At 42.7% G+C, this 26,573-nt stretch overlaps 2 protein-coding genes across 2 annotated transcripts in view; both read right to left on the bottom strand.

The window, feature by feature from the left end:
* Positions 1-13,511, bottom strand: part of prkd2 (protein kinase D2) — a 70,574-nt gene extending 57,063 nt beyond the window's left edge. Inside the window, exon 1 of the mRNA XM_056283218.1 lies at positions 12,393-13,511. Within this exon, the coding sequence (XP_056139193.1) occupies positions 12,393-12,719 (327 nt within the window). The 5' untranslated portion in view covers positions 12,720-13,511. The remainder of the gene's footprint in view (positions 1-12,392) is intronic.
* A 2,698-nt stretch (positions 13,512-16,209) lies between these two features.
* Positions 16,210-26,573, bottom strand: part of strn4 (striatin, calmodulin binding protein 4) — a 31,590-nt gene continuing 21,226 nt past the window's right edge. The window contains exons 5-18 of the mRNA XM_056283003.1: positions 26,202-26,387; positions 25,697-25,874; positions 25,291-25,442; positions 24,637-24,743; positions 24,107-24,225; positions 23,834-24,009; positions 23,666-23,713; positions 23,465-23,586; positions 22,384-22,551; positions 22,079-22,219; positions 21,441-21,539; positions 21,242-21,328; positions 20,332-20,520; positions 16,210-19,653 (exon numbers count right to left, since the gene is read on the bottom strand). Coding sequence (XP_056138978.1) covers positions 20,351-20,520; positions 21,242-21,328; positions 21,441-21,539; positions 22,079-22,219; positions 22,384-22,551; positions 23,465-23,586; positions 23,666-23,713; positions 23,834-24,009; positions 24,107-24,225; positions 24,637-24,743; positions 25,291-25,442; positions 25,697-25,874; positions 26,202-26,387 — 1,753 coding nt within the window. The 3' untranslated portion in view covers positions 16,210-19,653; positions 20,332-20,350. The remainder of the gene's footprint in view (positions 19,654-20,331; positions 20,521-21,241; positions 21,329-21,440; positions 21,540-22,078; positions 22,220-22,383; positions 22,552-23,464; positions 23,587-23,665; positions 23,714-23,833; positions 24,010-24,106; positions 24,226-24,636; positions 24,744-25,290; positions 25,443-25,696; positions 25,875-26,201; positions 26,388-26,573) is intronic.

The following is a 26,573-nucleotide window of genomic DNA, read 5'->3' as shown; positions in this document are numbered from 1 at the left end:
CAGTTCGTGCCTTTCTGACTAGTCTAGGCAGAAAGGCAGGAACTGAGGAAGCCTCTTGGATGAGAGGCAAAACGTCTTCACGGATATATACCAAGTCCAGTTGCACTTGATTCAACTCCTTTGGATGCATTGGCTGTTTCTGTCTGAATCCAGCCTAAGAATCAGAAATTCTTTTTACTGCCATTTGCATTACATGCACTAGTAAGTTAGCTTGGCGTTGTTGGCACAATTATGAGTGCAAGAAAAGTACTCTATTAAATGTCTTCAATAAAATAAGTGTATGGTATGAGAATATATCATCTCATCTCATCAACAGCCGCTTCTCCGGGGTCGGGTCGCAGTGGCAGCAAGCTACGTAGGGCACTCCAGACGTCCCTCTCTCCAGCAACGCCCTCAAACTCCTCCTGGGGAATCCTAAGATGTTCCCAGGCCAGATTGGACATGTAGTCCCTTCTATATATATACGTATATATAGCATTTTTTCTGAAACCATCAATGGTGTTGTGAGTGCTCAACTAACAAGGAACGGAATATCAGCATGTTGAGATATATATATATATATATGTGTGTGTGTGTGTGTGTGTGTGTGTGTGTGTGTGTATATATACACTGTATGTGTGTGTGTGTGTATATACTATACTATATATACTGTATATATACTTTTTGTTATGTTACAGCCTTATTCCGAAATGGATTAAATTCCTTTTTTCCCTCATCAATCTACACACAATACCCCATAATGACAAAGTGAAAAAGGTTGTGTAGAAATTTTTGCAAATTTATTAAAAATAAAAAACTGAAATATTGCATGTACATAAGTATTCACACCCTTTACTCAGTACTTGGTTGAGGCACTCTTGGCAGCAATTACAGCCTCAAGTCTTCTTGGGTATGAAGCTACAAGCTTGGCACACCTATATTTGGGGTATTTCTCCCATTCTTCTCTGCAGATCCTCTCGAGCTCTGTAAGGTTAGATGGGGAGCGTCGCTGCACAGCTATTTTCAGGTCTCTCCAGAGATGTTCAATGGGGTTCAAGTCTGGGCTCTGGCTGGGCCACTCAAGGACATTCACAGACTTGTCCCGAAGCCACTCCTTCGTTGTCTTGGCTGTGTGCTTAGGGTTGTTGTCGTGTTGAAAGGTAAACCTTCGCCCCAGTCTGAGGTCCTGAGCGCTCTGGAGCAGGTTTTCATCAAGGATCTCTCTGTACTTTGGTCCATTCCTCTTTCCCTCGATCCTGACTAGTCTCCCAGTTCCTGCTGCTGAAGAACATCCCCACAGCATGATGCTGCCACCATCATGCTTCACTGTAGGGATGGTATTAGCAAGGTGATGAGAGGTGCCTGGTTTCCTCCAGACGTGATGCTTGGCATTCAGGCCAAAGAGTTCAATCTTGGTTTCGTCAGACCAGAGAATCTTGTTTCTCATGGTCTGAGAGTGCTTTAGGTGCTTTCTGGCAAACTCCAAGCGTGCTGTCATGTGCCTTTTACTGAGCAGAGGCTTCCGTCTGGCCACTCTACCATAAAGGCCTGATTGGTGGAGTGCTGCAGAGATGGTTGTCCTTCTGGAAGGTTCTCCCATCTCCACAGAGGAATGCTGGAGCTCTGTTAGAGTGACCATCGGGTTCTTGGTCACCTCCCTGACCAAGGCCCTTCTCCCCCGATTGCTCAGTTTGGCTGGGCGGCCAGCTCTAGGAAGAGTCCTGGTGGATCCAAACTTCTTCCATGTACGAATGATGGAGACCACTGTGCTCTTCAGGACCTTCAAAGCTGTAGAAATTTTTTTGTAACCTTCCCAGATCTGTGCCTCGATACAATCCTGTCTCGGAGGTCCACAGACAATTCCTTTGACTTCATGGCTTGGTTTCTGCTCTGACATGCACTGTCAACAGTGGGACCTTATATAGACAGGTGTGTGCCTTTCCAAATCATGTCCAATCAATTGAATTTACTACAGGTGGACTCCAATCAAGATGTAGAAACATCTCAAGGATGATCAGTGGAAACAGGATGAACCTGAGCTCAATTTTGAGTGTCATAGCAAAGGGTGTGAATACTTATGTACATGCAATATTTCAGTTTTTTATTTTTAATAAAATTGCAAAAATTTCTACAAAATCTTTTTCACTTTGTCATTATGGGGTATTGTGTGTAGAGTGATGAGAAAAAAAAGGAATTTAGTCCATTTTGGAATAAGGCTGTAACATAACAAAATGAGGGGAAAGTGAAGGGGTGTGAATACTTTCCGGATGCACTGTATATACACACACACACACACACACACACACACACACACACACACACACACACACACACACACACACACACACACACACAGTGGGGGGCTGGGGGGCCTGTTGATTAGTCTGACTGCAACAGAGAAGAGACTGTTCTTCTGGTGAGAAGCTGTTCTTGTGGCAAGAAATTGTTCTTGTGGGGCAAACATGTCCCAACTGCACACACACACGCAAACATACACACACACACGCACATACACACACGTATGCCCATTTTCTGTTTCTTTAGCCATCTTTCTCTTGGATAGAAAGACTTGAGGTGGTCAAGTACTAAGAGAGTACCACTTTATAGCAAAGAGGATAGAGAAATTGAAGTGATAGTAAAGTGAAACATGGCAAGGTACAGAGGAAGACACTCTCGGTGGACTGGATGTTTGGTGAGGAGGATAATTTCAGCACTCCACTGAATCGAAATTGGTGTGCCAATTTTAGGCTATTGTATGGATGAAACGTTGCATGAGAAGGCGCGTGTGTGCAGTGCACACATGTGTGTGCGGTGTATTTATGTAGCCCGTGGGTGGAAGAGGTTTAGTCTCGGGTAGGGGCACAGGAACAAAGCGTCTCATTCTGCTCCAGGCATCAAGGAGGATGGTGAGGGTAACATGAGAGCCATGGTCAGTGTAGTTGGAGGTGGGGATGGGGGATTGGGGAATAAAGGAGCCATGCACCACCGCTCTGAACCGGTCTTTGTTGGCCACTCCTCCACCTTTTCTTTACCTTTCTAGATCCATCTCACCCATCCTTCTCGCTCCCTCCCCCCATCCCTTCAGGTAAGCCGATAGGAAGCTTGGATCAAATCCAGGTTCAAGGCAGTGAACGAGCCATTCATTAGCAACATTAGCAAGAGGGACAGCAGGAAGGGGGGGGGCATTCGGTTAAGAGGAGAAAGTGAGTAGGGACCACATTAAGACAAGTACAAGGAAAGGGAAATGATGTCCAGGCTTCTAGTTGACAGTTGTACTCAACTGTAATCCAAGACTGAATTCAACAATGAAATTATCCTTTTCTTTTTTACAAAATGTGTATTTTAACAAAAAATCTGGTTCGAATAACACAGTTTCCCCCTCATGCTATCTTGTGTGTCAAAGATTTTCTAGAAACAAAAGTCACTTTCAAACTATGATCTCCAATGGATGAGATCACTGTAGTATAAGTATAAAGGAAGTGTAAAGAAAAGGAAGAAAATATTTTAGAAAATTGTAGAAAAAAAAATTATTTGCATTTGAAATCAATGGGATGATTTCACTCTACTCCAAGTATTTTACTTGTTTTAAGAAGCAATAATAGTGTAGATTCTCTAATGGCTCCATGGTGCACTTGCTTCACTTAAGAAATGATTCTGAATAAAATAAAATAAAAAAATAAACCGCTCCTTTAAATTGCAAAAAAAAAAAAAAAAGTCTCCAGAGTGAAAGCATATGACAACCAGACACATTCTGGATCATGAGATTAATCATCATCATCATTTTCTTCTTCTTCTTTTGGCTTCATCATCATCATCATCATGGATCATAAGATTAATGCTTGCTAAATATTCTCCATCAGATTTTCGTGAACACATACACACAAACAAAAAAGACTCACTCGCACACACAACTGCACGATGAATACACCAATTCTCAAATTACTATACCCCAATTCATCACCTCTTCCTTTATGTCCGTTCCTGCTCATTTCCCCAAGCTTTTGATTCTGTCCCTCTCATCTTGTGTCTCTCTCCCTCTCCCCTACACTGCAAAACCCCTGTCCCCATCCCCACCACACACACAAACAAACAAACACTTCTCTAACAAACATGGCATCAGACCCAGAGAGTGAGAAACAGAGATAAAGAGCTAGAGGCCTAAGTTTGAGCTCGAGTCATATGACAAAAGCATGGCTTTATTCATGCTGTGTCCCTCTCCCTCTGGCTGTTGTTCTGCTTCAAATCAAACCACTATTTTCCCTTTAAACTTCTGACACAGATTCTCTTCAGCATGGTCCACTCAAGCGAATGGCTTCACATGAGCAATAGCACACACACACACACACACACACACACACGCACACATGCAGGCCCATACAAGCCAACCCCATTCTTTCGACCCCTGACACCAACACTTCTGTCAAATGTCCTCCCCAGAAACTCCCACAGCCCACTACAAAATAAAGCCTAAAAGTCTAGGCTTAGAGACTGTTTAGTGACAGAGCAGCGTTAATGGATGTTAGGGATGGGCTGTAAAAAAAAAAAAAATTGATTAGAAAAATCTAATAATTGATTAATCATTTGTGGAGAGACCAAAGCCGACCCCCCCCCCAATTGAATTTGGCCAACTACCCCACTCTTCCGAGCCGTCTCGGTCTCTGTTCCACCCCCTCTGCCGATCCTGTTCAGGGGGGAGGGGGAACTGGGGGGAATAGCGTGATCCTCTCACGCGCTACGTCCACCTGGCGAAACTCCTCACTGTCAGGTGAAAAGAAGCGGCTGGTGACTCCACATGTTTCGGGGGAGGCATGTGGTAGTCTGCAGCCCTCCCCGGACCCGCAGAGGCGGTGGAGCAACAACAGGGACGGCTCAGAAGAGTGGGGTAATTGGCCAGATACAATTGGGGAGAAAAAGGGGGAAAATTTTTTAAAAAATGAGCCAAAGGTTTGATAATAGCAGACTGATGAAACGTTTGCTGACTGACATATTACATATTACATTCTGACATGTATCAGAATGTACTAGGTGCATCTTGGGTCAGCAGGGCATGTCTGCTTTTGACTTTTCCTGTGTACGCCTCATACCTGGTGGTTAACTTGTCGTTTTAAACACGCGGATTATTCAATTAGTTGTTCTGACCATCCACTTATTAATCGACTGTATAAAAAAAGACCTTGTGCAGATCCCTAGTTAATGTAGTTCTGTATTTAGTCTATTATATTCTGTATTGTCGTAGTAACATTGTTCTAACATCTTACTATATAACTGCACTTCAAAATGTTTTCTCTCCTTTGCTATAATTTTCTTCCATCATCTAAATTACAATCAGCAAATGACAGTAAATGAAGCCAGATATTCAGTGAGGACACAGAGTCCTGCCAAAGTTTTTGACACAAGCATAAATCAGTTTTATTGTGTTGGTCAGTTTGTTGACCATCTGATTAACTGCCACAATAGTGCTGCACATCCATCTGTGCTGTTTTTATGACAGTTTATGTCCTGCTTGACCCACTTATAACAAGTGTCTCACTGATCTCTTCCTTTAGTGTGCGTTGTGCTTTGTGTGTGTGTGTGTGTGCTTTGTGCTTTGTGCTTTGTGTGTGTGTGTGTGTGTGTGTGTGTGCTTTGTGTGTGTGTGTGTGTGTGTGTGCTTTGTGTGTGTGCCCTTGACCGCCAGTGGTCTCTGTACTCTGAAAGAGCCTCTGTGCTGTACGGTTCCTGTAACATGAAAGGAATTCTCTAAACTGGTAAAATGCCACCAAATACAGCTCAGCTCCTCCAATTGGATTATGACCCAAAAGCGTTCTTACTAAAGTTAATCACCAGATTGGTATCATAAGGTCCTCTGACCCCAGAATGAGAAAAGGAATGCAGGGGTCTGGAAGGGAGAATGGATTGCAGGAAAACCAATGAAGCAAATTAATGCTGGAAAAAGTCACAAACAAAAAACTCCCAAGTTACCGATTTTCAATTAATTTGGGCTATCATATTTAAGCTTGAGCAAAGACTTTAAACGATTCAACTTGGCACCCTTTCTCTTTCTCCCTCTTTTTTTCTGGCTACCACTGATTAACACTCTCCCTCGGTCCTACACATCCTTGTCACTGAGTTCCAGGCAGTGTTGTGTGCTCTGAATAGTCAAATCTCTCTGTGAAGAGTAAGCCACCTTGCCATCAGACCACCAGCAGGCAGGAAACACCGGGTAGCCATGCAAAGCTGCTCCGCTAGCATGCAAATTTTCACCATAGCAAAAAAAACAAAAAAAAAAACAAAACTTTTTTTTTTGGATAAGCGGAATTGATATGCTCTGCTTTGGATCTACCCTTTGAAAATAGACACCATTTTCATCACAGTGGAGATCTATGACAGATATGATAATAACTGCGGCAAGGCCCACATTTGTGTAATACTATTGTGGTACATTATGTCAATTACTGTGTTATCAAGTCTGTCACCAAACGTAATAGGGGCTTGATGACAGTGTGGTTCATTCTAATGTGTGTGTGTGTGTATATGTGTGTGTGTATATATATATATACACACACACACACACACACACACACACATATATATACATATATATATACATAGCATATATATATACACATATACACACACACACTATATATTTGTAACAGAAACTGAGTCAAACCCAATGACATCAGTTCATTTCAGCGAATGAAAGTCTAGCCGTAGGCAGTAACCTAGACTGAATTAAGTTTGGCCCCCTTACTACAACAGCACTGGACATGGAACCGTGTTGTTTTCCTACAAACAATACAACCATGCCTGTCACACTGGTCCGTTATCTGAATAATCAGGGCTGAATGTCACACTACACTACTGTGTGTGTGAATGTGTGCATGCGTGTTTGTATCTGTGAGGTAGCTAGCTGCTCCTGAGAATGTGTCGGTTCATCACGTGTGTGTGTGTGTGTGTGTCTGTGTGAGTGAGTGAGTGTAAAGTAGATGTGTGCAGGACAGAGTGAGGTAAACAGGAGGTGGTGTGTATGATCCCTTTCCCAGGGCCAGCAGGCTTCTCCAGGGAGTGAGATAAAGAAACAGCTCATTTCAGAGCGGAGGTGAAAACAATAGCTAGGGCAGGGTTTCTCAGTCCTGTGTGTGTGTGTGTGTGTGTGTGTGTGTGTGTGTGTGTGTGTGTGTGTGTGTGTGTGTGTGTGTGTGTGTGTGTGTGTGTGTGTGTGTGTGTGTGTGTGTGTGTGTGTGTGTGAGAGAGAGAGAGGACAGAGAAAGAGAGACGGTGGTGACTGGTATTTCTTTCCCTCTGTGATCCTCCATGTTTCACCAACTAATTGTCTTAGAGCCGAAATTTCTTTTTGTTGTTGTCTACAGTAATAGGAATCATAGGCACATTGCTGAATAGAGCTGATAATTGCACTGACTGGCCTGAAAAGTTGCACTAGCTCCGTTGTGACACCTGCTATTGTGAAAAATGAATAGCGATTTATCCGCAACAATTTAAATTAATTAATAGCAGTTCTCTTGTCTATTGCTGGGCGTAACATAAAATCACTGACTATTAAATGTGAGTGAACCTGCCACAGACAAGTCTGCGGACATTCAAACATTTCAGCGATATGCTGTGTGCCAACTGACGGTGGCAGGGCTCAGCAGATCCTGCATACACTTATGAACTCACAAACGCTCACCTGTTTCCTTGCTCAACACACAAACTATCAACACACCCTATGATTTCAACACACATCATTACACCTCTCATTAAGAAGGGGATCAAACAAGTTGAGAAAAAATGGAGGGGAACTGTTAAGCAGCCACGGCAACAGGAAGAGCAAAAGGAAATACAGCCTTAACTGCATGGCATGCTCTACTGAGCATTAAACACACCTAACTGCATCTCCTTAGTTTTCATAACTGTAAAGCATGTACAAAACCGTCACCATAGCATAGGGCTGAGTGACATGTCATTTCAGACTTAACATCACAGTATACTAACGTGCAATAGTCACATTGCAAAGGATGCAATGAATTGGGCCCGTCATTCACGTTAGGCTAAAACTTTTTATTGCTTGATAGAAAACAAAATCTAGGAAGGTCTGCCTTTTTATGACTAATCTTGAGGAAAAAATATTCAAGCCCATCTGACAAATAATATAATTTAGTCTCATTTAATGACTCCTGGGGCAAATTCCTCATTTTCCCCTCAAAAATAAGACTAACCATTGCTAGAGTGATAAATTATTTACAAATGTAATTTCAGAAGTTAGGCTATAATGTGCAATTATCTGGTGAAATTATGTAGCTCTTTTTTATTCTTTAATATTTCAATGCATATCACCAAAAAAAAAATCACAATATTACCCCCCCCCCCAATATTGTTCAGCCCTAGCAGAGGACAAGGATAAATCAGATAAATCTGGCTGACAACAGTAGCCATTTTCACGGACCAATCGGAGGGCAGCATTTGTGTTCAGGGTTCTGAGTCATCATTACCACCTGGGGAGTGGAAGTCCCCCAATCTTCCATTCTGTCATCTGGAATAATGGGCTGGGATGAGCCAGTTGAGAGGCTCAGCATGCGGGGAGTAGCAAGAATCCACCTAACGTATCCTTCTGCCTCCCCGAAGCATGCTATATAGAAAGAAGGCAGACTCACTCGAGAATAGCCCAAGGAAAGAAGGGATATGAGTGCAGTGAGGAGGAAAGCGGAAGATGAGGAGGAGGCGGGATGAAGAGAGAAAGGGGAGGAAGAGGCAGAGGAATGGGCCAGAGGTGAGCTGTAAAGATGGGAGAAAAAGATCTAAAGAGAAGGCAAGTGAGGAAGAGGAAAGGCCAGTCAAGCAGGAGAAATAGGAGGGGGTTCAGCCTCATACACAGGCATCATTACCTCTGCTTTATCCCCAAAGACAACAGACTGATTAGCTGCCTGCTAATGCTAACATGGAAGATGATGGGGGGACATGAGAAAGTAGTAATATGTATTTACTAGTTGACTGTTTCATAATTTTTTTTTGCCTGTGCTTTTGCCACTTTATTAGTGAGTAGAATAACTCTAAATGACTACTTTAAATTCAGTATGCTAAAGACCCCATCCAATGGCCAGTTTCCCCTTATCCCAACTCCCCTTTTCTACTACAAACAGCTTTTTTTTTGTCCGTGCTCAGGGACATTTGTGTCTTGGAAACCAAGTGACTGGTGAGGACTGCCATTTCACATTCCCAGCGAGCGGTGTACAAATAACACAACTTGAAAATGTCGTGCCGTGCACACACAAAGTCACATTTTGCACAGTAACAACAGCAACTAATTACAGTGGATAGATTTAGGGTTAAACTTTGACTATCTTCGCCCCAGTCATGTGGTTTACAAAAAAATGTCTATGGAGAATCTCGTCTCCCTCGGAGTTGGAACGAATCAAAAACATTTTCACGCCTTAAAGTGCCCAGTGACAGCACATACACATAATTTGCCATTTCACTCGGAACCAGGAAAATTAATGTTTTCAAACAAAATAACACCTTTTGTATGAAATGTGATATTTAGTGCATGTTTACAATTTATCATACTTAGACGAGTAACATTCCCTTAGAACGTCTACTACTCAATTTTTGCTGGTTGGTGTCTTCAGTAGGTAAGTGTTTAAAAGGCATTAAGTATCAAATGCTGTAACGATGACACTTGTTTAAAGCTGTAGAGAGTATAACTCATTCAACAGTAAAAACATCCTTTAAATTGATCATTCAACATACAAAAATCTTAATCTTATGATCTAAGTGATTCATGAGTTGAACATCTCAACAAGATATCTCCTTATCGTGTCACTGAGATATTTTTCCACGGTCATAAGAGGAAATAAATAACGAAAAAGAAGGATGGTGTAAAGATCAACAAGCATCTACAACAAAGGAGAGAATAAATCAAAGCTGCAGCATTTGTTGAACAGAGACAGATCTCCAGTTTCCAGGTCTCCCTTAGCTTTTGTTCAACCTACAGGAGGGGGTCTGGGGCAGTTGGAGGTATGCCCGGGAAGAGGGAGTTTGCTTGGCACTGTGACTACTCGAGCTGGTGTACTATAACAGGAGCTGGATACTGGATTTGGCACTGCAGCTTATGGTAGCCAAAGAAGGAGCACACAGCTTTGGGCAGGGCTGAGGGAAATGGGCTGGCCGTTAGGTTGGGATAGGGCAAGGTCAGAGATTAAGGACTAAGGCGATGGGTAGGAGGGTAATAAGGGGTTGGTGATGAGAGTTGAGGCTGAGAGAGAGTGTGCCGCTCCATACCGAAGTGAATGGAAAAATGTGTCAATGGAACACGGTGAGGGAGCCTGGTGAATAAACAGAACTGATGACTCACACTCACTGGGATGGGAGGGAAGACTGAGGGTGGGAGTGTGGGGTACCAAACTGCTTAAGCTACCCCAATACATACAAAAACACAGACACAGCCTGTGAGCGTGCACACATACACACCACACACACACACACCACACACACAAACACACACACACACACACACACACACACACACACACACACACACATACCAACCCACTTGAACAGCAATCCCAAAATCCCCTAAATACAAAGCTCGTGCCATACTAGGGTGTGGAAATCGGACAATAGACAGTTTGTCCTGGTCAAGTGTGTGTGGTGTTTGTGTTTATGTGTGTGCCTTTTTTGGTTGATTACCGTTAATACGCAGGCATGCTTTGTTGGGGAACTTAGGGCTAGTCTCGCTTGCAGCACAACTCACGGAAAGCCAGGCTCAAAGAAAGTACTCAGTAAATGTACACCAGCTTCATGCCCCGTGTTAGATGAATAAGGTTGCTAAATGATCTTGGTCATCATTGCGTCTTACAGAGCATGCAGCATACAGTATCTGTTATCAAAAACATATTTGCAAAAGCAGTGGTAGATGGGCAGACAGGCAGAAGAGCTCTACCCATATTTCCTGAAAGAGTAGCTAGTTTGTAAAAGCAGTTCTGCCCAGGCCTGGCTCCAGTGAACAGGAGGTGGAAATCTTATAATCTGATCAAACAGCCTACCCGGCTGATGAAAACCTACACCTGACTCAGACTACTGCCTGAATTTAAAGATAGCTGTAAGTAGTTCAAAATACTTGAGAATCGGTCGATTTTGCCCTCAATAATTGTCACGTTAAAAAGGCCTGTTAATTCAGAAATACTGAATAACACTATGTGATGTGCCAGTATTAGTTCTGATGCTGTTATTGCAAAAGCTGCAAAAAATAAATAAATTAATGAATAAATAGACAAATAAACAATCTTCTGGGTGTCAGTCTTTAAATGGCCAATGAAGCCCTGGTGTAGTTGTCATTCCAACTCATGTGGGGTTACAAGGTTTGCGGTGTAACCAAGGGCCACAAGACAGTTATGTCCCAAACATGATCAGATAAGGATCGGTTCTAAATCAATCAGTGGATCATCGCCGACACTGATCAACATCAAACACTTCACCTCAGGGTTCAGCAGCTGATGTAGCACATCCACGTTGTTCTACATCAAACAGATCACAAAGAGGATGCAATCAGACTTCTTAATTATCTTTAGTTAAAATGTCAAATTTCAAGATTTATCTTCCCAATTCAGATGTAGGCCCAAGACCTCCCCTCTATGAAAACCTCAGAAGACATGTCTCTCTAACTGGAATTGCACATCTTTTTCCCCTTCAATGAAAAATCAATCAAAACATATGGTACCCCTTGTCTCAAATACTCAGATCAACTGGTGTCTCTACCAGTGTGCTGGATTGGATGTGGCATAAACAAAGACTAAATGAACACATTGCTGTTTTCTAACAGTGCACGGAACAGTAATAGCTCAAATTAGTGTGTAACTAAAGGTGGCAAAGTTTTGCTACATGACCTCACGACATGCACAGCTGTATGATGGAAGCACTTGGTACCTGAATGTTCTCAGATTTTCTTTTAATGTTGATGAGTAACCATGAAAAAAGGAGTGTTTGAGAGAAAGTGAGAGAGAGAGAAACAGAGAGAGACAGAGACAGAGATCGAGAGAGAGATGGCAAGTTTACAACTGAAAATTGATTACTTGAATGAGTGCGCCCTGAAATGGTTATGCTTATATCTTGAAAACATGTAATTACAGTTTTATTACCAACATAACAACCAACACTCACACACACACACACACACACACACACACACACACACACACACACACACACACCAAAGATGAGGATATTCCATTGACCTGGACTCAGTCCCTCAGTGGTTTTCACGCTAACACAAAATGATTTCTACACTTGGTAGCAACACAAACTGCTAAAATAATTAACTTCTCCCCCATTATGGGGAAAACTGTCCTATTTCAATTGGTGTGTGCCCCATATCTTAACATACATACACAGACTAACAAACAAAAATAAACACACACACACTCGCTCAAATCTCCTACCTTGGTGTCAACAATGGAGCAGGCAATCTGTTTAACATACGCCAGGTCAGCAGTCTGAGGCAGCAGAACCGACTCTCTAGTCAGGCCGATCTGGATGATGAAGGAGACCCCTGCTGGGGTAGGGGGACCAGGGGGCATGACAGTCCCCCCAGGACCTGGTGCTGCTCCAAAATCCACTGGAGGAAAGCCACCCTGTGTAAGGGTAGGAGGCATGGAGATTGGGGTCCCCTGCTGCATCACCACAGAACCTGGGGGTGAGGGACCGCTAGGTGGGAAGAACACCTGGGCCATAGGCCCCGATGGCATACAGGGGCTAGCGTTGGCCATTCTGCTTGCTGCTGGAAGCTCACAGCACACAAACTCAAAAGGCAAACACAGGTACAAAGCCTTGAGTTCACAAAACCCATTCACTTACTGACACTACTGAATGAGAATGAGGGTGTGGACGCACTAGTCTACACACACTTACACACACTCCAACAGGGAGTCCCAGTTCCTGTGTCCACCCCTTCCCTGTGGATAAAGGAAGCGATCTCTTCACAGGAAGCAGTTTTTTACTCCTCGTTTTTCTCCCTCTCTCTCTCTCTCTCTCTCTCTCTCTCTCTCTCTCTTACTTTGTGATCCGTTGTCACCCTTCTGCTTTCATTGCCCAGTAACAACAGGCACACGCATTGTGTGAGAGACTCATGAGAGAGAAAGGCTGAAGGGGAAAACTACCCTCGCCCTACTTCTCCTCTTCCACCTCCACCCCTCCCACACCTCTCTTGTTTGGTGAAGTTGTTCTGCAGGGAAGAAAGTCCAAACTTGCGTGGGAAACGCTCAGCGGAAGAGGAGAAAAACAAAAGCCATGCCAAACTTTGCTGTCCTCTTCTTCTAGACTTTGTTACAAAATGGCCTCCTTAATACAGGAAACAATGAGTATGAAAGAGAGCAAGAAACGGCTGGGGGTTTTCTTGAGACGCGTCTAACCTAGTTGCAGCTCCAGTCCAGACTTTTGTGTAGAAAAGCAGAAAGCGAGCGGCGTGAAGTACCGCCCTCTCCCCCTCCCGCCCCATTACCACGGCCAAGGAGGAAGTGAAAATGACTGACACCCCTTTTACACCAATGGAGTGACACAAAACTAGAGCGTATTTCTTTGGTGACGTCAAGGGCCTCCCTCCGAATCTCCGCTCGACTCCCAAGTTTTTAACCTCCTCCTTTTTTCGTCCGTCTCGCGCTCCATCTGCGGTTTATGTCGATATAAAAAAAATATGCGTCTTGCTTAACTCCTTCCGCTTATTGCGACCAGGCAAGCTTTCTCAAATTACCTGAGCTGTAACTCCACCACCGTGAAAAGCTTCTCTCTTTTTCTCTCATCTTTGTTATTCGTTGCATAGCGTGGCATATAGTAACTCTAACCTCTTAAAACGTTCTTTAAAGCTGTTTTTATTGTCGTCATCGTCTCCCTCCTTCCCCTGTGTCGCTACAAATCTCCTAAATTAGAGTCGGACCACGCCTACTGTTAAAGTCTTGATACATGGCCAACATCTTCATCCCCGGGGTCGTGCTCTGTGTGGAGTTTGCATGTCCTCCCCGTGTCTGCGTGGGTTTCCTCCGGGTGCTGCGGTTTCCTCCCACAGTCCGAAGACATCTAGGTCAGGTGAATTGGCGGTACTAAATTGTGTGTGTGTGTGTGTGTTGATTTTTTTTTTAACAATTGATTCAGAGTGGATCTGTAAATGTGGAAATGAATACTTGACCGTCTGCACACTTTTTAGAAGCACTCTCTCTTTGGGCAAGTCTTTCGAGTCAACTAAGTCCCAGTGAAGTTACGAGTCATGAATGACGTCATTGGTGTTACAAGTAAAACTCAATTTGTCAAGTTTTGCCGAGTCAAGTCTAAAGTCATCAAATTGTCCAAGTCGTGTGACGCTCGAGTCCACTCTGATGTATCCACGCTCACCTCGGTACGCCACATCACATTTAATTCCTGTCCATAAAAATTAAGAAAAAAAAATTCTGGATGGTTTTGTTGACTGCATAACGACAGCCATTCTGATCACTGACTTGCCTTTTATTCAGTCATGTTTCATCATCGGTCCAGTTGCGAAGATAATGAACTGTTTAAATGAGCCAATCTCAGTCTCCTTAAAGTGGACCTAAATGTCGACTGACAGGAAAGGGACTTGATTCACTTGAAAGAGGAATCGGTTCTCTGTGGTCCACTTTAGCTCTAATGGGCCCTCAGTCCACTTTGTATTCACCCATCAGTTTCTTTAAAATACCTTTACTGGTTTGGATTATATATCATCCACCAGCCTCAACGTACAAACCATAATGACACAGTATCTATCAACAGAAACTCCCTATAAAAGACCTCAAGACATGTGGGGGGGGAAAAAGAGGAAAAACAAACAAAATCAGAGATGCTAAAGAGGCTGAGTGTTATTTATCAGTCAATATCGGGTTTTCAGCCCCAAAAGTCTTTTGTTTTTTTATTTTCTTATTTACTTCATCACCATAAAGTGGCGAAATGATCCTTGTGAAAACTTCAAAACGTGACTTATAGGGGAAAAGCAGCATATACACTGCACATCACTTAAATCAGGTTGTCTATTGTATGTTACGTGTGACAAATATATTTCCAACAGCACATCAATTAAACTCAGTACCACCCCGACACCCATGGCTGTGGGTTATGTTTTTCTAACCATAGAGAATGAACGTTATCTGAGGACCAAGACAAAGGAGCCAGGCCACTTTGCGTTAGTCATGTGCAACCCATTCGGGCCATGAAGGGAGCTTGAAACAAATTTGCTCGAGTTCAGTCGGTTTCAGAGGGCTCCGAGTTCATTTGGATTGTTCACACAAACAACAAATATAGAATAATTGCTCTGAGTTCACTGGGAAGACTTAAATGGGCCATGTGTTAAATTATCCACAGTGACAGGAGGAACTTCAGTCCAAATCTTTACTTATCAAGTAGTCGTCACCTTGACCTGACCTGACCACCACAAGAGGGACACATCTCTTAGATGCAATAACAATAAATATTTCTGAAGGGAGATGAATCTGTGGGGCAACTGAAAGACAAACAGAACCATATGATCAACCAAAACTACATTATACTAATGAATGAACATCATTTTTATTCATTCTGGGTGAGTGTGTAAGCAAGATAACTTGCTTTTAGAACAAGCCCTATTTGACACGACAGCAACTGCACATCTCTTACTCTAGAAAATGAAATGGAGATTTACATCAACATGGAGATTATCTATCATCCAAGTGGTGCAAACAATTTCTTTGTTATTTTGGCCAATTTGGGGGATAAAGGACATCAGAACATCGACAATTGTTTGCATTTTCATTTTGTGAACCTAAATTCTAGTTTTATGCAAACCTTCAAATATTATGTGTAAATTATGTTTTAAACTTTGCCCATGACCAAAAATCTCATTTTTCCCAAAGTAGTGGAAATGACATTTTCTACTTTAATATCCTATCTTTCACCATACTACATTTATCAAACAGCTTAGTTTCTGGCTTCTTCTATCGGAAGATCGCCCAATCAAAGAGCAGCATTTCTAATCACTGGGTCAACCTGCCATTACTACTGTTTCCAGTTTTAAGTAAAGGATGTGTGCACTTTGACGGATCATAGAAGTCAAGAGAGGTTAAGGATTGTGTTACCAGGCAAACAAATGCCAGACTGCATTTGGGAGCCTATCGTCTCCTTGCGTTTGAGGGGGGAGAACCTCGCCAATTCAAGGAGCAGGACAAAAGTAAACACACAGTAAAGATCACACAACACAGCTCTTGATTGACTGTACAAAATCTCTTAATTTTGTGTTTTTCTTAATGACATACAACAGGGCACCCGTAAACAAAAAGAGGGAAAATGTCATTTGATACAAGCTAGAATGCAGTTCAAAAATATATATAATAAAACAAAATTAATAAAAAGCAGGTCTTTCATCCCTTGTAGTTAGAGGAAATAGATTGAATACAGCTTAATATGATGTACAAAATATCACACAGTGATAAGTTGCTATTAAAAAAATAAAAACACAAAGAAATGAGAGTCCTTTACCTTGGCCTCTGACTGATTACTTCTTTTTTTTCACAATTTTCTTAATTTTTCAGGTTTTTTAATTATTTTGCTTTTTTACAAGTTATACATTACCATTATCAACCACAAGCAGTTTCTATGCCTAGTAAGTAAGAATGATTCACTTATCATACTACAGTATTCTTACATCTTAATCATGTTCATAATCAAAGAAATCAATTGCAACAGAAAATAAACATGAAAATGATGGACATTTACAGCACATCAAGGCATCTCTAGTCTTTTCATTTACATTCTCACTTCCCATTTTCTTTTTTTACGTTTTTTTTTCTTCTCACACATTTGTGTCCTGATTTGTCTTTTCTTAGTAACTTGACTTAGCTCAGTATGAAAAAAGCAACAGTTGATTTACAGAAAATGTGACTGACTCCCAACAATTGTAGGTCGTACTCAGTCTAAGACACCCATGTAGCATTAACCAATAACGGATAAGAAATTTTTGCAAAAAAAAAAAAGTATTCCTGCACCTCGTCTGCATCCATTCCCAACCATCAAGTGTCACTGTAGTTGTAACAGCATGCAATGCCGAGTAGTAATACACTCCAGCAAATGCACTCAGTTGTTCTCTGGCCAATGTCAAAGCCCAAGATATACAGCAAAATCTATCTTGTGTACAATCAGACCAACAGTTCACCACCCTTTTTAAGAGAAACATTTGAACTAAACTGACCAGAAAATGCCAGTGTTAGGAACAGGCCGGGACTGGAGTTTACCTTTAGGTTCCTTTTGACACTCAGATCCAAAACTCTGACCCCTAAAGTGACCCTGTCATTTTGTTAATGAGAACAAAGCAGCCCCCTAACTGACAGAGAATGTAGGAGATTTCAATCGTCTAATGGCTATAGGTTAGAAATAATGGTCATATGTCAGCTGCTAAGGGGCAAGTCTTATCTAAAGCTAGCATGTAAGCATGAATGCTGGAGACAGTGGAGGGACATAGTTAGGAAGATTCTCCAAATATAAATGTGCTCCAGTGCTCATTTAGCCCCCATCTAGCAATGTAGATGCCTTCAGGGTGCCCATTCAGGATAGCACAATCATCACAGCAACTGGAGTAGATGTGACCAGAGTCACAGAATCAGAGAAGATTGGATACTAGGTAAGTCGTTTAACCTGTGATCCTTTCCCCTAAAGTCAGCCATCACCCCTGACCTCGATGCTGTATTATAAATTCTTAAAAAAAAAAAAGCAAACAAACTGTATAGTGACTTCCTGTCTAGTGAAATGAAGCCAACCCTGTTGCCTTGAGGCTTAGGTAGATCTCAGTCTCAATTCCTAAAAAAAAAGAAAAGGTGGAGGGTTGATATAAATATAATTCTTTGGCCCTGAGGGGGGGTTCTCCCCCAGCATGACTCCTTTGACAGAAGACAGAGGACCAGTTTAACACCATAAGCACTGTGGGTCGTGCACTAACCGTGCAACAGCCGCACATCATGCTACGAGAGCGAACAGGACCGTCAGCATAACTCTCAAGTAGTAGTGACGTCTTCTAATAAGCTTTTCTAGAGGCCTAAATAAATATCAAGCAGGAACCGTCTAGCCCAAACTAAGCACTGCCCAGAAACTGGCACTAGCCTCAGGAGAAATTAAAAAAAAAAAAAAAAACTCAAGACAGCTGTAATTATTCAAATCAAGCAAGTTGAGGTGGTCCCCCCATAACAATCGACTCTGTACACTTCCTTACAAGCCAGCCATCTTCGAGGAATGATAAAGATGGACTCAATACACATAACTTAAACGAAAATCACCTTATGACCAGTGAGTGATGTTCTGAATGATAGTGACTTACAGTATCTCAATACAAGTAAATGAAATGGTGAGAAAACAAGGTGTAGTTTTGAGGAAAAAGAGACACTCATTCACCTAATCAGATCCATAGCCCAGTGAGTGAGAAAACACACACACATGCACAACAGGTCCCTGATTCTGACTCAAGACTAACAAGGTCTTTCTTAGCACCGTGATTTAACTAGTGCACATGCAAACAGAAACATATACACACACACACACACACACACACCCGCACACACACACACCCGCACTCCTTTGTACAGTAAAAAAAAAAACCCAAATGGCTAAATCTGCAGTATTAATTGAGTAACTGACTGATGTCCTATAATTCTAGTCTAGGGACTGTCTGTAACTGTGCTTCTTCATCATCATCCATCTTCAGCAGGCAAATACTACAAGTGTGTGTGGCCGGCTGTGGAATAGAGTGAAAATTGTATATTTGTTGAAAGAAATGATGACAATGATAGTGTCTTCCCCCCCATTGTGGAATTCATTCATCTTGTACAGCAGAGTTATATCTCCACACACACATATGCACACTCTCTCTCACACAAACACACACGTGCGCGCACGCACTCGTTTGAAATGGGGATACAATATAATACTCAGACATACAATCAATGAAACTCTGTGTCAAGGTGATGGAATCAAAATTAAAGCTATTTTTTTTAACACTGGTTAGTGTCTGGCTAGTGTCTTCTCAAATACTACTAGGTGCAACATTCTCCAACCCCAACTACTACTAATACACATGCACTCCAATGGAGTCTTTGGAATGTAATACATTATCTCCCCATGTAATGGTTGGTCAGATGGCCGCTGGAAACTGTAATTAGGCATGCCTATACATGTTAGCATCAAGTGAGTTTAGATTCATATTTATTCAAAAAGAGGACTCCAAAGAAATGTGGTGGAGCATTTGTGCATTTTGTGCGCTGCGCACATACGCACTTCCTTTGGGGGTTGTCTGTACATGTTAGTTAGTAGTTGTCAGCATCTCAAGCACACGTGCATTTCAATAACCATCAGCAGACTGACAAAGCAGAACAGAATATTGTAGTGTAGAAAAGTGTCACCCCAAACATTAACAAAACCGAGCAGCCAGAAACTTGAAGTTATAAAAAGCAGTATGATTGGTATCACAACAAGTCACTGAGGCATCATGGAACAGTGAGGAATTGAGGGAAGTGGTGTCCTGTGGCGATGACCCAGCCAGTGGGGTGTAGGACAAGTGTGTGTGTGTGTGTTTATGTATATATATGTATGTATGAATGTTTAGGTACACGTTTTAATGTAAGCAGGTGAGCTTTGTCCACTGTGTCCTTCAGTCTCGTTTGGCCCACCTGTAGTTGTAGGATTCTAGGATCAGAAACGGGAGGCAAACAACATTAGAGCTATCTAAACTGAAACTTATCTAGAAGCAAACAAGTACAAGTTTATAAAATGTATACCTTTTTTTTTTTGTCTGGATTTTCCCCCCTTTTTCTCCCCAATTGTATCCGGCCAATTACCCCACTCTTCCGAGCCGTCCTGGTCACTGCTCCATCTCCTCTGCCGATCCGGGGAGGGCTGCAGACTACCACATGCCTCCTCCGATACATGTGGGGTCGCCAGCCGCTTCTTTTCACCTGATAGTAAGGAGTTTCACCAGGGGGATGTAGCGCTTGGGAGGATCACGAACAGGCACCTCGACCGACCAGAGGAGGTGCTAGTGCAGTGACCAGGACACATACCCACATCCAGCGTCCCACCCGCAGACACGGCCAATTGTGTCTGTAGGGACACCGGACCAAGTCGGAGGCAACGCGGGGATTCGAACCGGGATCCCCGTGTTGGTAGGCAACAGAATAGACCACTACGCTACCCAGATGCCCCCCTATAAAACGTATACCTGATGAGACAGTTGACATTTGAACAAATACCCACCATTATTGAATATGTAAAATAAACAAATGCTTGCCCAAAATGCACACTTGGCCCCACTTCATCTAATTTTGTCCCATCCCTCTTCCCTGCCTTGCACACCATTCATCTCACCAGTATGATGACAGCATTGTCAGACAAAGATTTTGGCGAGTGCATCAGCACCAGCACTGGCAATGAAAGGCTGCGAAGAGTGGAAGGCCACATCGTGAATGGCCTCGTCATGCTTCTTCCTGTGGGCTGTGATCTCCTGCACACACGTCCTGTTGTCCAGCATCCATAGGCGCACTGAGCAATCATGGCCTGAAGGAGGTAGACAGGGAGTGGAGGGCCACGATATTTTTAATGGGGGGCAAAGGTCAGTGAAATGCACTTTCAAAAATCTATAATGTTTTGCCTGCTTAGACGCAATGTACCACTTCCTCTACATGTGTTTTGTATAGAGATTTTGAGCAAGTATTTAAAATGTACACCGTTCTTTACATACAGCTGTTTGCTGAATCTGAACATTACGGTCAAAACTTATTTGTTTGTTCTTTTTAGTTTTTATTCTTATATAAACCATTTAGGAATTTATAATCTCGCCTGCACAAGTGTTTCTGCTTTGAGTTTTATTTTCAATATTTGTAATTTTAGCATTGTGTTTTTAATCGCTTCACTTCTACATCTTATCACTGAGCAGATGAACTTACTATAAAATAAACTGCTAAAGACAGAAATAAATCTATCCTAGCATTCCCAGTTAGAACTCTAAACTGACTGGGAAAGGGAAGGCAAATATGAAAACATTAAAATATTTTATACCGGTTGAGTGTAATTGACAAAACTGGAAAATTCAATTTAGGATGCCAATATATGTTATAATGACTACAACAATTAGACTGTACTTCGATAAAGATTTAGATCCAAAACAATTCAGAGTTTCAAATATATGTCTCCTGCAGAGGTTACTTGCTCAGTGAATTCCTATGAACGTGATTCTAAAGTTTTACTGAGGTACGTGTGGTAGTAATTTGGTACTTACTGCCAGAGATGAGGTAAGTGCCTTTAGGATCTGTAGTAAGACAGGTGACTGCATCCAGGTGAGCCACCATAGAGTGGACAACTTTACCTGTGCAAACACACAAAACCTCATCATGCATATGTAGAAAAAAAAATCACAATCAAACATCTAAGACAATGCAAATTGGAATTACTGGATTACTCATAAATATAATACACACCTGTCTTGTTGTCGAGGAAGCGGATGGTGCGATTCTCGTGTGCAGTGATGGAAATGGGCTCCAATGGATGGCTGACCACACGGTTGATCAGCTCGCTGCCTACAGAGGAGGAAAAAAGAAAAATCACACAATGTTCATCCTGCTTCCCATCCAGCAAAAAACAATATTGAGGAGCAGACAACATAACAGAAAATTAAAAAAGAGCAGACAACCCAACATGCCTAGACTGCAGGGTCATTATGAGAACAACCTCATGGCTAGGAGTGCAAACAAAGACAACATCAGTCAGATGTGGGTGGTTGATATATCTGCGAGGTGTAGGGAAAGTACATTTGAGCAGTCTTGTGGATGAGTAGCGAGATAACAAGAGTTACAGTGTAATACAAAATATGAGTCATATCAATTCTGACTAACTGTGATCATAAACCACTCCAACTGTTTCTCCTAAACTTTGGCTCCCATGCTATTATGTTCTTCTCACAAGCCAGTATGTTGAGAGAGACAATTTTGCAGCTCCTTTCTTTGGCATGATACAGATAGATATGTAACTAAATAGATTTGTCAATGTAATTATTCTATGTCCATTAAATTTGTCCTCTTGATATATTTACTAACTAATTGTTGGGTCCAGTACATACCATCCTTGGTCTGCGTCTCTAGCACCATGATGCTCTGCTCTGTGTTGAGGTCATAGAGCAATGTCTCACCGGCGTCAAATGACACCACCACTAGGTTAGGGTCAGAGGTCACAAAGGCCACAGAGGTGGGTGTGCCATGCTCTAGGAAAAGGTAGGAGAAAGGAAGAGTTGGGCTGTGGATACATCACAGATATATGAGAACACATAGATGCAGAAATGAAGTACCACAAACGCGCACGCACGCACGCAAAACACACACACACACACACACACACACACACACACACACACACACACACGCTTACCTTTTTCCTTATTAAAGACTGACAGACAGGGGGCCGAGTTCTGGGGGTCCCAGATTCGAACTGTGCCATCAGCTGAACAAGAGGCCAGGCGATGGTGGGCTGAGGAGTAAGCCAGACCCCACACACTGTCCTCATGGCCAGCCAGCACACTGCTCTCAATGCCAGGGTCTAACCAGACACAGGCACAGAGACAAACAGTTAGAGTATTTCCACAAATATCTCTCTTCAAAAAGTCAGGACAAGAGTCAAAAACACTGTTGCATTGCATTTGTCTGATGAAGTTTCCTTCTGTCCGTTTGGTTAAAGTCTAACCCATCCATCCATTATCCAAACCACTTAGCCTACTCAGGGTCGCAGGGATGCTGGAGCCTATCCCAGCAGTCATTGGGTGGCAGGCAGAGAGACGCCCTGGACAGGCCGCCAGTCCATCACAGGGCCCACACACACACACATTCACACCTAGGGACAATTTTAGTACGGCTGATTCACCTGACCTACATGTCTTTGGATTGTGGGAGGAAACCAGAGCACCCGGATTAACCCAGATTAGGTAATTACAACATGAGAGCAATGCACTATGGGTTCGCACAAGAGTTTTCAGTTGCTTTTAGCTTGCTGATTAGCAACAGAGGAAATGGAATTTCACATAAAGATGCAATGCAGGATTTATCATGAGTCTTGGCCTCAAATAGACAAAGTTTGTGCAAATAGCCAGCAATGCTTCATCTAGCCTTGTCATTCTCATGATCAAGTTTTTGGAACTCACAAGTGATAAAAGCATCCTGCCGTGAACCCACAATAGGAGCAGTCTGCAATTTGGTATGGTCAAAAGTGGACCAAAACACACGATATTGGCAAAAGATTTAAAGCAAGTTCAATGCATGTGGGGTAGGGTTACCTGTCAAAATATTCAAGACTCAATACAATGTTTTGAAAATTGACACTCAAGAATGTAGGTGCAAAAGTTACCTGGGAAACACTATATGGACATTAATACTGAAAAAACATCCCAAACAACTGCAATATCAATATTATTTAGGTCTGAGTCCTGAGTATTTAGAGTTGAGCCTGACTGACTGACCGTAGTTGTCGTATGGATCCACATTGAGGTCAGGAATCTTCCAACACCTAACAGTGCCATCCAGGCCTCCACTGTAGCAGGATTCACCATCCTCACCCATGGCCAGAGATAAGACAGCTCCACTGGGGAAACATGAAAATGGATTAGAGGGCAGCTGTATATGTATATTTTAGTGACAGGTTTGTGTTAGGCACAACTTACCTATGTGCTCTGAATGTGTAGATGGGCTCAACATCCAGTGCTGCATTTCTGTGGACAGACAGTCAATTAGTTCAGATTTCACCCAGCTACTAACGTTGAAGAACCACTAATGATCTGTTCTCTCCTCTTCCAAGTATTTCATAAGGAAATAGGAAATGCTGTCCTTACTTCTTGGAGTGCATGGCCTTGTTGAGGTTCCAGAGTTTGAGTGTCCCATCTTCTGAGGCTGTCAGCAGCACTGCCTGACTGGGGTGAAAGGTCAGAGCGCGGATGGCATCAAAGTGGCTGCGTAGTGTGAAACGTGGGTTCCATGTCTTCTTAAATTCCTCCCTGCTGTCTTGCATCTGCCAGGACAGACCAGAGCGAGGGATCAATTTGTTTTTAGAGTAGAGTGTGTGCTTGTGTAATATCTTGTGTATCAAAGTGAGCATGTGTACTTACATCCATGGAGAGATCATTGTCATTGGCCACAGTGAGATCAGCTAGCTCACCCAGGTTCATATCCCCTCCTCCAACAGCATCCATGATGAAGACATCAGAAGAGAAACCCAGTGCGCCACCTGCAGGACCAGAGGAGGGAGAGTATAACACAGTTACTAATGTAACTTATGATGTATGGGCTAGGAGAACTGTGAAAACGACCACTGAATCTCAGCACTATCTGGTTAATTTTCTGCATCCTCTCTCATCACAGACATCTCGTCAGCAATGTCTTGGTATGAACTCTTGGCCTGAACTTGGTATGGTATCTTGGTATGGTAAGAGGGAAGTGGGGCAAGATGACATTTAGGTCTTCCAATTCAATCTGATCTATAACCATGCAACTAAAAGGAAATTGAGGTTTTGGAATCTGTTTTTGAGAAGCCTTTTATGTATCTTTATTATTATTTTATTATTATTGTGTGTGTGTGTGGGGGGGGGGGGTCAAAGGTTTTCTATGAGACATACAGTGGGACTGGATGGTAACTCACCTTCCCCAGAGCGAGCCTGTCCCGACACAGTGGGGGGCGGAGAAGGTTTTGGGGGGAAGTCCGACATCATGCCCTGCAACTTGTTCCTGCGGTTCTCTGAACCCAGCAAAAGGAGAGACACACAATACCCAGTCATGCAGAGAGGAGGAGAGACAGGCAGACAGACAGAGAGAGACAGAGAGAATGACAGATGGGAGAAAGTGAGAGAGAGAAATGAAGACAGAGGTAGCGATAACATTCATACATAAAACAGAAATTCTATTGACGACAAGAAAAAGAAGAAAAGGACGAAGTAGACTGCTTTTGAGCCCCAGACAATGAAACATGGACATATAAAGGCACCCAATAGCATGCATGGTGCCCTCTGAGATGATCCCAGACCAAAGAGAATTACATACGCTCAGGACAGAGGTGACCAACCAGACAGAAAATCCAGAGTGACAGATTCTTAGGTCATGAAACAGGCACAGGGAGACAAGTGCTTGGGAAAAACACAGGCTTTATTGACAAGTAGGGATGCCAAGACATAGTGAGGAAAAGATAAAAAAGGTAAGTGGGGCAGAAAGATACATGAAAAGACAGATGCACTGGTGGCAGAGATGGTGGCAGTGCTGGTGCTGGTGGTGGTGTGGCTACGGCGACAGCATACCTAACTCCCGTCCGTCCCCTGAGATCCGGGCCTCGCCCGCCCCCTCCCCCTCCTCCCCCGAGCCCAGGAAGTCAAACTCGCTAAGTGCATCCTCTGAGTCATCTTCATCCTCCTCTTCTTCAGGGTCCAGCTCTGTGGTCATGGGCTCTGTACCCATCTGGACGGTGTGTGGGATGGAGAGATGAAGGGGGTAGGAAGAGAAGGCACGTGAGAGATGAAATAGGATGATTCTGTCACTTATATAAAAAAGTGATGCACACAAGTTTAACTATAGCTGATGGCTTATGCATAAGAAGTATGTTGACCAATCATAAATTTATCACAAATCACAAATTTTTTGTGTTTTTTATAATTTAATCAGTTGTTTGACCTCCATTCCTACATATCTTACTGTTTACTCATTAGTGATACCTTGACTCGAGACTTCTTGTTCTTGCGTGGGCCATCGATGCAATCAGTGGCCATACCCTGGAAGTCATCTTCTTCATCGCTGTCATCCTCATCATCATCCTCACAGCCATGCAGGAAAGGAATCTTATCCAGTACCGAGCCACCCAGACGTTCTTTTGAGCTTTCTTTTCCTGCATTCCTGAACACACATACACTTTAGAATGATTCCACTTCAATTTAAAAGACAGAAAGCAGCAGACAGCATTGATCATGAGCCGTTCCCACTTTGATTCACTGGTAAAGAAAAATGCATCATCTTTCAAACACAGGACTACTGTAGAAGGTCATCTTGTGTAAGTCAATCTGCTAATCAACTCCAGCTAAGATCCTGATTGATAACGTTCTACTTTTGTTCAAGTGTCATGGTTTTACCTATGTTGTTCAATGTCTTTGTATTAACTTAATGTAATATTACTGAACTGTAATATCTCCATACCAATGCAGCTTTGCATTCTTGGAGTCTCACCTCTTGATTTGCTCTTCTATCTGCCTGACCAGCAGGGATTCTCCACCTGCCAGAGGTTCGGGCTCTGGGGAGGCTTCGCTTGGCGGTGGACCATTGGCCTCGGGGCTGCTCCGCCCCAGCAGAGAGCGCACACGCTTAGAGCGCATATCCAAGATAGTGTCTGAATAGCCCACCTCCTCGAGGTACCTACATTCATGAAGAAAAAGCACACACACATGCAAATAAGCCTGATTTTTCCAGTCAGGGTTAAAAGTTTATTCTGAAGAATATCCAAATTTTATTTATGAAGCAGAACTTGTTTATTTCTGATTAAAAAAAAAACATCTGAAGTCAGATTTATTTGTATAGCCCTAAACCACAATTTAGTCCCAG

The sequence above is a fragment of the Lampris incognitus genome, chromosome 7, assembly GCF_029633865.1.
Source record: "Lampris incognitus isolate fLamInc1 chromosome 7, fLamInc1.hap2, whole genome shotgun sequence".
Lineage (NCBI taxonomy): Eukaryota > Metazoa > Chordata > Actinopteri > Lampriformes > Lampridae > Lampris > Lampris incognitus.
This window is presented reverse-complemented; position numbering and strand designations above follow the sequence as displayed.